Here is a 12,355-nt window from a genome sequence, read left to right as displayed (position 1 = left end):
GTGGTGTAACAACTTATGAACTATGTTTAATTTTATTACAGTGAGTAAGATGTATGTATTAAATACAGCGTCTCAGTATTGCAAGACATTGTTGCTTATTGGTCTTTGAATTTTATAACAGATAACAAGATAGGATCATATTAAATACCCAGAAGCATTAGCAATGGACACTTCTATATCCCTGAACAAAATTTAATTTAGCATGATTTTTTACCAATAAATTTTGGTAAAATTGTAAGAAGGAAGAAGGTGTACTATTGCTCATATATAAACTTGAGCAGTGCCTATTCATTGATGATGTTCATAAAAATAGCAAACAAATCTTAGAGTTCTTATGTAACTTATGTATTTTATGTTGTGAGGAATGTTTTGGATTGTGGTTTCATGTACTGTAAAACAAAGGATTTAAAAAGAGGTGATTGTGCCTTAGTACTGTATAAGCAGCATAATACTGTACAAAAAGCATTAATATAAAAGGCAGGAGACTTTGGTTTTCATTCTGTCCTTGACAGTGACTAACTGTGTAACCAAACATTACAAAGCTTCTTAATTTTTAAAAAATATGCTTATGAGTTTTTTAGTATTAAAAATATTTTAATGAAAATTTCAAATTTTCACAAAAGTAGGAAGTACAGTATCTATGAACTTATTACCAGCTATCCAAACCATATTCATTTTTCCATAATTATTTGATATCTCTACTTCTCTTTATTTTGCTTTAGTATTTAAAACTATCTTAGATATTTAAAACTATCTTAGATGTCATGTCATTCAACCCTTGAATATTTAATAGCATGTAAAAAAAGACATTTTCTTACATAATCACAATGCTGTTATTACACCTAATAATAGTAACAATAGTTTCTTAATGGCATCTAATACCCAGCCCATGTTATCTTTAAGAAATATATATGTGTATATAGACATATATATATTTGTATGTGTATGTATGTGTATATGTATATGTGTGTGTGTATGTATATGTGTGCGTGTGGGTGTGTGTGTGTATATATATATGTATATTTTGGTTTTGGTTTTTTTTTTTTTTTTTTGAGACAGAGTCTCACTGTGTCGCCCAGGCTGGAGTGCAGTGGTGTGATCTTGGCTCACTGCAACCTCTGCCTCCCGAGTTCGAGTGATTCTTGTGCCTCAGTCTCCCTAGTAGCTGCGACTACAGGCATGTGCCACCAAGCTGGCTAAATTTTGTATATTTTGTAGAGATGGGGTTTTGCCACATTGCCCAGGCTGGTCTCAAACTCCTGAGCCCAAGCAATCCTCCGGTCTTGCCTCCCAAAGCGCTGGGATTACAGGCCTGAGCCACCGCGTCTGGCCATATGCCCTGTATATTTTGAAGACTTGAAGTTAAAGCTAAAAGTTAAATTAGATGTAATATTTCATATTACATCATGCCTGGAATCACCTATAGCCTGATTGTCTCAATTGTAGTGATGTTAATTAACCCTCTTTTTCAAGTAGTTATAACCCTTTGTCAGGATTAATTTTTCTAAAGAGATTTTCCAAAGAACAAAGAGAACACAAGCTTGAAAATTTTAAATTATGTCTTACAATTATTATATGTGAGTTCACTGGATCCTTTTTATAAATATGATTAATTATAGTCCTAGTGATCTTATTTTTTCTGTATCTTGAAACATTTTGCTATTTCGCTGTTACACATCAGCTATTCTTTACTATGCTGTGGACTAAAATAAAAAAAAAAACAAACCCCACGAATGCTAGAATTGCACCTGGAGTGATGGTGCAATAGGAAAAGAAATAATTACTCTTGTTTGTTAGATTCTGTCGTCGTATTGCTTTACCCAAAGTTTTGCATTGTGGTTTTTTTTTTTTTTTTTTTTTTTTTTTTTTTCAATTGAGACAGAGTCTCACTCCTACACCCAGACTGGAGTGCAATGGTGTGATCATGGTTCACTGCAGCCTTGTCTTCCTGGGCTCAGGTGATCCTCCCACCTTAGCCTCTCAGGTAGTTGGGACTATGGCGCATGTCACCATGCTCGTCTTATTTTTTTTAAGTTTTATTTATTTATTTATTTATTTATTTATTTATTTATTTATAGAGATGGGTTTTGCTGTGTTGCCCAGGCTGTTCTTGAACTTCTGGCCTCAAGTGATCCACCCGCCTCGGCCTCCCAAGATGTTGGGATTACAGGCATGAGCCACTGCACTCTGCCTGCATTGTGTTTTAAGAAAGTATAAACTTGCAGTCTCAATGGGGCAAAAACTTTTTTTGGGGTAACCAAAAAATATCTTAGATATTACAATGGTTCGTGGCCCTCCAAAGGGTCACAGTATCTCTGTACAGTATATGAGCATGTTATTTAGCAGGAAGGACCTAACTGTGCTTAATTGTGTGTTAACTTGAGACAAGAACCTGGCGCATCCCATTTTTCTAAAAAGACGTGTGACAGTGTTCTTCCGTCTTATGGGATGATTATGTACCACAGTTTACTTGATACGGTTTCTAAGTAGATAAATGCTAAAGGCAGATGTGCATACAATGATGACTAGAAGGAAAAGTTTATATGGAAATAAAAAATTCAGTGGATTGATTATTCTAAATGTTTGCAAATCTGTACAAGAAAATATTTTGCAAGTCTCAAGCAAAGAAGATGTCTGTCCTCTCTTTAACAAAATTTTTAGTCATCCAATTTTTCCAAAATGTTGGATTTGATGATATAAATTCAGGAAGGAAAACCAGAATTTATGATAAGCTAGAGCCTATTAAACATGTATTTGAAATTTCGACTTAGTATTTTCAAGATGGATGTGTTTCAGATTCATCATGAGCATTTAGTTTTATCTAAAAGATAATGCTCATTTGGAGTATATGTATATACCTTCAAAACCAGGAAAATATGGAGTAAAACTTCTTGACTTTATTATCCTTAAGTTCTTATTAAAGTTTCTCATAATGTTTATTGCCATCCTATTTTAAAAAATAAATTATTTAAGGTGACTTAAATATAAAAAACAAGAGAGTTATTATATTCCAGATAGTAAATAGTCGTGACAATTTTTTCATGGTATACTTGAGGATTTAGATAGATCGATGGGTTTAGATGGCACTGGCTTACTGTCTGGTAAGTCATTTAATCCTTTCACTGAAGTGATGTATCTGGGTGAGTCTCCACTGAAGAAATTACAGTGGTCTTTGATCATAAAATTCCAGATTAGTGCAGGTATAAAACTCTTGGCTTGGTATCCCGAGTTTGTCCTTTTGAAAAGACTAACATTTTCTATCTTTGAAAAGCCAACCAAAAAATAATCAAACCAAACCCTATTATTCTACTATTCTACTGAGAGTTTTAGAGAGGTCAGATTGTGAGCTGGTTCAAATCTGTAAGCTTGCAGTACTTGGTTTCTTTTGATTGAGACAGTAATAGGGTGTGTGTTGTTTGTGGGTGTATAAAATGAAAATGATAGTTCTGGCAGGTTTTAGGGCCTTCCTTTGGTTAGTTCTTAGAGTATGACTAAATCTGAAGAGAGGTCTACAGGTTTATTATTTGTTTTTTTGCACATGTGATGAGTGTCATCCGTTGGCAAAAATTTAGGTCAAAAATAGAAGTGACGTAGGTTCTACATTTTGATGTTAAGTTCCTTATTGGGGTTATCCTCTATTTCTTTGCTCCCAATGTTATTTTTGTGTTTACAGTACCAGTGTCCTTTAGACAAGGAGCTTAAGGTCTGTTATCAGGTCTCTCTTGTTTTCTGAAGCCCTTACTCATTCGAATTGAACATACTTTCCACCCTGCCCCTGCAGTACATCTACCATCACTCTCCTCCACATTAATTGTTCAAACCCAACTATGAAATGTTATTTGACCTTTTACTAGCTTTGTCAGTGAATATATTTTTTCCTGAATATTCATATCCAACTAGAAAGTAGCTATGAACTTCTTCTGGTTTGTTAGCCTTTATTATTGGAAAATAAGACTGAAATAAATAAATAGAAATGTGTATGTGTAAAATTTTTCTTAAGAATGTATAGGTATATGGGCCGGGCATGGTGGCTCATGCCTGTAATCCCAGCACTTTGGGAGTCCAAGGCGGGGGCGAATCCCCTGAGGTCAGGAGTTCGAGACCAGCCTGGCCAACATGGTGAAACTCCGTCTCTACTAAAACTACAGAAATTAGCCGAGCGTGGTGGTGGGCGCCTGTAATTCCAGCTACTCGGGTGGCTGAGGCAGGAGAGTTGATTGAACCTGGGAGGTGGAGGTTGTAGTGAGCTGAGATTGTGCCATTGCACTCCAGCCTGGGTGACAGAGCGAGACAACGTCTCAAAAAAAATATATATATATGTATATGTATGAAATATCTTATGATAAGTGTGGTAAGAGGGACAAAGGAGCACCTGTAAATCTCCCTAATTTTGGATAGCTCAAGGTCTTTTTTAAAATTACTATTTTTCATTATCTGAATAGATATATAATGAAAGGGCCCATCAGGGCCCAATATCAGGAATTCTAGTTTCTCTAGAATAAAGCAATAAGGATCGATGACCTACTAATAGCAAGATCTGAATTTACTTTCTGGAAATAAATGGGTTTTGAAGTTGGAGCAAAACTGAACTTCTTTTATTATCTGGGTTAAATTTAAGGAAAAATGGCAAGGTTTCAGACCGGCAGAGGGCTACACCTGCAGTAAGAGATGGAGTATTGCTTGCCTTTTCTTTTGGCCTTGACAGTATTAGCCTGAAGAGCCATGTTCATCTTAGCCCTACAGAAATCACACTGTAGTTAATAATTTGCTTCCTAATACAATATAGAGACATTCTATAGCTAATTTTCTTGCCAGTGCTGACACTGTTACCGTCATTTCTATGTTACATATTTTTTGAGACATTGAGAAAAATGGTTCTAACATTTTTTAAAAAATGAAGGGGGTGAACAGCCCTTTTAACTTGAATGCTATTTATAAAGCTAAAAAATGCCAACATGTACTATCATTAGGTTGGAAGCATTAGTATTTAAACAGGGAAAGAGAAAGAACTAAAGAGTAAAAAGATACAGGGAATGGATAGGGTACCTGGAAGAGTTTTCTTCAGGAGAAAAAACAAGGTAATAGGATGTTTAAGAGCCATCAGGAATTATTTTAGATGTTATACCCTGGAACCTAAGCCTGTGTTTGCTTAGAAAAATGTAGAATAAAAAAAATTGTAATTTTTTTGATTATTAGTAATGCAATTTAATAATTTAGTCCCTTTAATTATTGGCATTGCTTTTTTAAGATACTAATTATAAAACGTTCTTTGAATGAACTACTTTATATTTTATTGGTAATTAAAACCAAAAACTTCTTTAAATAGGTATTAATTATATAAAATATCCATTCTAAAGATATTTTTGGTGAACCAAAATGAAACATGAAAGTAAATGAATTAATTTATAAGAAATCAAGAATATATAACAGACAACGGCTTGCATTTCTGTTAAGGTTTAGTGTGAGGTCAGAGGTCAAGGTACTAATAAGAGTGTTTGGGATGTCTGCTGCCATGAAACAAAATGGAAACTTGATTGATAGCTAGAGGGTTGAAGGGAGAGAGTGTGGTGGAGAAAGCAAAGGTCAGGGAGCCATTTCCCTTCTCTGCATGTATAACGATCAACTCTCTCCAAAACAAAATGTAGATGATATTGATCAATATGGCATATGTTGTGCACATTTCTATGAGTATTGTGAAATGTCATTATATATGAAGTTGTAATAAATGTTTTAGTATTTTGAAAGCTGAAATGAAATACTTTACAAAAAATGGTGGTAGTTTTGAAGCCAGCTTTAAACTAACTATAGTGTACCTTATTTAATCATGTGATTAAATGTGCATTATTAATAGTTTGAAAAAATAGTTTGAGTAAACAGTTTGGATGAAATTGTAACAAATCCTCATTTGTTTTCTTTATAACTTCTTTTTTAAAATTCTCTTTAAAATAGGTCTGGTTTGCATGAAGTCTAGTAGTTCAGTTGTGGAATTGGTTATGCTACTGTGTTCTCAGGTGAGTGGCAAGAATAAATGTTGAATTAAAAGTAGATTATCACATGAATTTGTTTTCATGGGGGATTTTTTATTTGCATTACTGAAGTTTTTGGTATAATTGTGAGTTTGCTGTTTTAAAATAATTTTATTTGTATTGCAAAAGGATTACTTCTTATTTTTGATACTTGCAGATAATTTTGAAGCAAGCATGAGAGGAAGTGAGAAACAAAAGTTTTTAGAGTCACTTTAAAAGTGTCCAGATCAAATGATCTTGATAATTTCTTTGCTGTATATATTAAGATTATAAAAACAGATTTATTTCTATATCTTGTGGAGTGCCACGCTGACTCCACTGGGAATTATGGGTTTACTTCCCTTTTGTGCAGAGGTTATAAAATGGGCGATAAATGATTTTGAATACTTGTCATTGGTAATTATTTCTGACATGCACGGTAGATTTGGGAAAACATTAACAGAAATGTGGCAGCTATCATAATAAGATGTAGAAAATAAATTCCTAAGAGCAAAATTACTTTAGATGTTCCAAAACTTTGTACCTCATGTGGTAAACTTTAATGATTTTTTTTTTAAAAACTTATATAAAAATCATGTATCCTGTGAGGTTTTCTTTTCTGTTTTACAATTAAACAGATGAATGTTTTTATTGAGAGTTTTCTTTGTAGTCTTTTAAAGTGATATCTTGCTGGTAGTAAATTCCCCCACTTAAAACTTTAAAATAGCCTTTTTTAATAGGAAAGGTATTGGTCTAGAGGTCAAGGGTTTTGACCCATTTCAAAACCTTTGACCTTCATTTACAACTCTCATGGTTTACTTGCCTAACGAATAAGGATAATGCAAAATTAATGTTTCTTTGCATCGATTTATTTGTTTTAGTGCCTATATGCCAAATTTATTTAGACTGTGCTGATGGACATTTCATGAATATAAATTAAAGAATCATAGAAGGTGTGAAAAATCAATACTATGCATTGTCAATAAGGTGCAATAAGAACAATTACTTCTAGAGATTACACCTAATGGATTTTTGTAATGAACTTGTGAGAAGTAGTTACTTAGTAGGCTTATTATTCTTAGATTTAGTGAGAATCATGTTTCTCTAATTTAATCATCTCATTTAGAAAACTCCATTTCTTCAAAACTGACTAGATAAAATTTCTCATTAAGCCATTTGATTAGAAATAATTATTTCTTTCTTGGATAGAAATTGCCATATAGCATTCTTATATCCACATGAAATTGCCCTCACTTTAAAAGAGCACTCACTTATGGTTTTGGATGTTTTCTTACAAGAATATAAATTTATTGTTCATAGTGATATAATTGTTTCATAGGTGAATTTTCACAATGAAGTTTTACTTTCTAGTTTAGAAGAATTGAATGTGTTTTTGGTACATGGAAGCTATTTCCAATATAGTATATTGCATATTTTAATGTTAGGAGCTGCAAAGATAAAGAGTGACATGTTTTAATATACCTGTTTATCATGTATGTCACGGTACTGTTTAATACTAATGCAATCAAATGGGATATGAAGATCATGTAGTAGAGTAAGTTTCGAAAGTCAGAGATTGTCAAGGTTTTTGTTTGAATAAAATACATTATTGGGTATTTGAAGTCCTTAACATTTTTTGTGAGTTCTTCAAAAGTTCCATGGCATCTCTACAAGATGTAGCACAGTGTGAAAAATGATGTGAAAAATGAAGCTAGAATTAGCTCCAGATGTATACAGATTGTTCTGGGGTGATAATTACATTTTTCACTTTGAATTTTCCTAATTCAAAGAGGTCAACTTGGCAATCACAAAAGTGATTTATTTTGTTAAGAAGTGACTGTCTTTTTCTACATGAAAGCTTAAGAGATATGAAATTGAATTTCAAGTCGACATTTTACAGATCCTGGGTGGGGATGGCTTGAGTTTGATTGATAATTTTTTTGGTCTGAGATAGGGTGGGAAGCAAAAGCTACCATCTTGCTAAAATTTTAATTAATTTTTTAAGAGGAGATGGAGAAGACTGAGTGCCAAAGATCGAAAGATCAGGTCAAAAACTACTTTTTAATCACATAAATAATGGGATATGCTTATGAACTTAACATCTGCAAATTTGATTCAGAACTTTACAAATTAGTTGGTGTTAATTTCATGACAATCAGCCATGCTCTGATTATTTTTCTGGAATCCATTCAAAACTTATATTCTTTTTGTGTTATTTTTAATAAGGTGTTTAACTGCACTTTATTGTAAAAGAGAATTTAGAGCCTAAATTTAAGAAATGAGGAAATGATCACATTTGGTTAGCTGACAATAAAACCAAACAGATCACTATATATTTGTTTTGACTAAGATTGTCGTTTTCAATGTCCACTCATTCACCAATAGTTGATTAGGCACCATTTCATATTTTAGTCTATTTAAATGTTAATATTGTTTAGGCAAAATGTTATTAATTAGAGTTGGAAACCTCTCATAATACTCAGCATTATATTTTTGAGTATAATTAATATATGAGGTTTGTAAAAATAGATTTATGCATCTGTTGAATCCCATGTAGAATAATTCAAGAATGACTGAAGTTCCAAAGATCAATTTAAATCCTCTTTACTTCTTAAAATAAGACTGCTTATATTCTTCAGGAAACTGTATGTTCTCTGTTGCAAATACGCAAAAATTGAACAAGTTCTCAACTGTGTTTCAGGTGGTTTTTCACAAGCATGCAACTTATTTGTGTGCCAAATTTTTTGTATATGTGTATAAACCTGTTTTAAATATATATGAATTTAAAGAAAATGTTAAATAAATGTTTCAAGTAATATTACTCCAGCATTATATAAAGTGTTTGTATCTTGTTCATTTGACATTAATATCATTTTTGAAAGACTTGACGTTGCATTCAAGGCCACTTTATGAAAGCGTTGCGTTGCTCATCCTAATTCAGTCTGACATAGATTCCAATAACACTACCTCCCTTCTTGGGTTTAAAGCTAAATTTATGACTGTGCATTGTGAAGTGCATCATTTAAAAATGGTTTCAACCCAAAACATCTAATAAATAAATAATGTGTATGGCTACTCAGTAGTAGACTTTGTAGACTAGAAATCATTCCATCGGATACTCAACAGTCCACTATTGGAGAGGGCTGTCAGATAAATCTTGTGGTAGCTGCATTCTTGTCCTGTAAATCACATATTATTGTCTGAGCCTTCTGCCAGGTCATCTATTCTTTTCCCATTTATCAGAAATGCATACAGTATATAGAAAAACTAGAAGCACCATGTAGTCTGGACTGGCATCCTGTCTGAGTAATTAATTAGCAGCAAAAGTTAATTTAAAATACTATTTTAGTCTGATTATGCTTTAAAAAATTTTTCAACAAAATATCTAGATTGTTGCTGTTTTGGGAAAGATTTTCTTTACATGAAGGTAATGATATAAGGTTTGGTCATTTTTGACTTGTGTTTCTTTCTGTACCCCTGAATTATTAATTTTAAATTTATAATAATTTATAATAAGAATGATAGTTCTTATGATTATTTTATGTCAGTTTTATGTTTGAAATTTTTTTCCTGAATCTTTAGTAAAACGTTTCTTTATTTTTTGTTCTTCTATACTTTCTTTTCTCTAATCCCAAGTTTCTTCTCCATTTTGAGTTTATTTTTTCTGAATATATGATATTAATATTCTTTTTTATAGTTATGATTTTATAGATGAATATTTTCAGTATGAGAAGATTATTAAAACACCTCTCTTCCACCACCCCCAAAAAGGGCAAACCAGCTCTATACATGGCACAAGGTGTCCTTTACCATTAGGTCTCTCTTAATGCCTGAACCTCATTTCTTACCACTTATTCTCAAGCCATGCTGAACTATTTAAAGATACCCAAATATGCCATTATATTTCTGTGTCTTGGTACGTGCTTTTTCTTTCCCTAAACTGCCCCTCTTTCTTGGTGACTTTTGTTAGCTGCTGCTTATCATTCAGAGCTCAGCTTAATTATCTCATTCTCCGAGGATCATGTCTATAGTTGGTATCTTTTTGTCTTAATCTTAGCATCCATTGTAGAATTTACCACAAATTGTAAGTATAAATATGCTAATTGGTTTACTTGTTTACTGTTAGTATCCCTCTTTGTTTTCTAGATGCTATGAAGGTAACAGCTATTTCTGCTTTGTCCATTAAGGTATTTCTGGTACCTAGCACATTATGGCTTAGTGAATATTTATGGAAAAAGTGAATCAGTTAGCTAGCTCCTAGATAAATTACAATCTCTTCTGGAAAGATTTCCTTTACTCCTCTCTTCCCTACAACTCTATGCCTAAATGAAGTATTGTGCAGAACACTCACCCATACTTAATTTCATTCTATATTTAAGTTGCCTGTTGTTTTCCTTTCTCTTCCATGTAGACCACAAATTTCTTGAAGACAAGCACTGTGTTTTTTTTTCTATTGTATCCCCAGCGTCCAGTATAGTACTGTTCAACCGTATAAATGTTTATATACTTGTATAATTGATAAATCAATGGTAACATGGATCATAAGTCACCATATTTTGGACTTTGCCTTTTGGTCTTTTTCATTAGGAAATACCTCCATACTTTCCTATATTAATTAGTTTTTATATTAAATCTTCATTTTCATTAAGACAACTAATTTTATCATTACTAAATAGTGTAGTTGTGTTCATTTATGAGCAGGGCCTTTGGTTTTTCATTTTCTCGTGACTTAATCAGGTTCACCTCATTTTTTTAAGACAGGGTCTTGCTCTGTTGCCCAGGCTGGAGTTCAGTGGTACAATCATGGTCCACTACATTCGACCTCCCAGGCTCAAGTGATCCTCCTGCTTCAGTCTCCCAAGTAGCTGGGACTACAGGCACATGCCAGCATACATGGCTAATTTTTTGATTTTTTTGTAGAGATAGGGTCTCCTTATGTTTGTCAGCCTGGACCTCTTTCTTTTTTTTTTTGTTTGAGACAGAGTTTTGCTTTTGTCGCCCAGGCTGGAGTGCAATGGCACAGTCTTGGCTCACTGCAACCTCCGCCTCCTGGGTTCAAGCGATTCTCCTGCCTCAGCCACCTGAGTAGCTGGGATTACAGACGCCCACCACCATGCCTGGCTAATTTTGTATTTTTAGTAGAGACGGAGTTTCACCATGTTGGCCAGGCTGGTCTTGAACTCCTGACCTCAGGTGATTCACCTGCCTTGGCCTCCCAAAGTGTTAGGATTACAGGCGTGAGCCACTGTGCCCGGCCCCTAGCCTAGACCTCTTTTTTTAAAAAAAAAAAAACAAAAAAAAAACACTTTAGCCCAGGTGGGAGAATTGCTTGAGGCCAGGAGTTCGATACCAGCCTTGGCAACATAGCAAGACCCTATCTCTACCAAAAAGAAACACATTTAACTGAACTTCGTAGCATGTACCTGTAGACCTAGCTACTCTGGATGCTGAGGCAGGAGGATCACTTGGGCCCAAAGATTTGAGGTTACAGTGAGCTAGGGTTGCACTGGTGCACTCCAGTCTGGGTGACAGAGGAAGACCCTGTCTCAAAAACAAATAAATAAATAAAAAGCTCAACTTTATTGAGGTATAATTTATATACAGTAAATACCCACACATTTTAAGTGTACTGTTCAGTGAATTTTGACATATACCCAACCATTTTAATCCTTAAATTTCCCTGTGCCTCTTTTCAATCAGTCCCCACCTCTGTCACCTCAAGTTGCCAGTGATTTGATTTCTGTTACTGTGGATTAGTTTTACTTACTGCTGAACTTAATATAAATAGGAATTTATTTCTTTTAAGTGGAGTGGTTAGCTAGTCATAGTGTGCTGTGCTTAGGGTACACTTCAACCTTTTTTTTTTTTTTTTAACTAAAACTTACTATCCGATATTAAGAAAATGATGTATTTATTTCAAAGAAATAATTGAGGTAATGAAATAAAGGATTATTTTTTGCCAACCAAAAAATAGAAATTTTGACTATGAGTTGCTTAATCAAAATAGAAATAAGGCTTTTTTTTTTTTTTTTTTTTTTTTTTGAGATGGAGTCTTGCTCTGTCGCCCAGGCTGGAGTGCAGTGGTGCGATCTCAGCCCACTGCAACCTCCACCTCCCGGGTTCATGCCGTTCTCCTGCCTCAGCCTCCTGAGCAGCTGGAACTACAGGCGCCCACCACCACGCCCGGCTAATTTTTTTGTATTTTTAGTAGAGACGGGATTTCACCGTGTTAGCCAGGGTGGTCTTGATCTCCTGACCTCGTGATCCACCCGCCTCGGCCTCCCAAAGTGCTGGGATTACAGGCGTGAGCCACCGTGCCCGGCCAAGCCTTCTTAACTTCATATGCATTT

At 34.1% G+C, this 12,355-nt stretch overlaps 1 protein-coding gene across 3 annotated transcripts in view; it reads left to right on the top strand.

Annotated features, from left to right (window-relative positions):
* Window positions 1-12,355, top strand: part of LRBA (LPS responsive beige-like anchor protein) — a 765,281-nt gene that overhangs the window by 216,060 nt on the left and 536,866 nt on the right. For all 3 annotated transcript variants that reach the window (XM_030816230.1, XM_030816232.1, XM_030816231.1), the window contains exon 34: window positions 5,950-6,011. In XM_030816230.1, coding sequence (XP_030672090.1) covers window positions 5,950-6,011 — 62 coding nt within the window. The remainder of the gene's footprint in view (window positions 1-5,949; window positions 6,012-12,355) is intronic.

The sequence above is a fragment of the Nomascus leucogenys genome, chromosome 7b (genome assembly GCF_006542625.1).
Source record: "Nomascus leucogenys isolate Asia chromosome 7b, Asia_NLE_v1, whole genome shotgun sequence".
In the NCBI taxonomy this organism is placed as follows: domain Eukaryota; kingdom Metazoa; phylum Chordata; class Mammalia; order Primates; family Hylobatidae; genus Nomascus; species Nomascus leucogenys.
The sequence above is the reverse complement of the archived record's forward strand: the minus strand, read 5'-3'. Positions and strand labels throughout refer to the sequence as shown.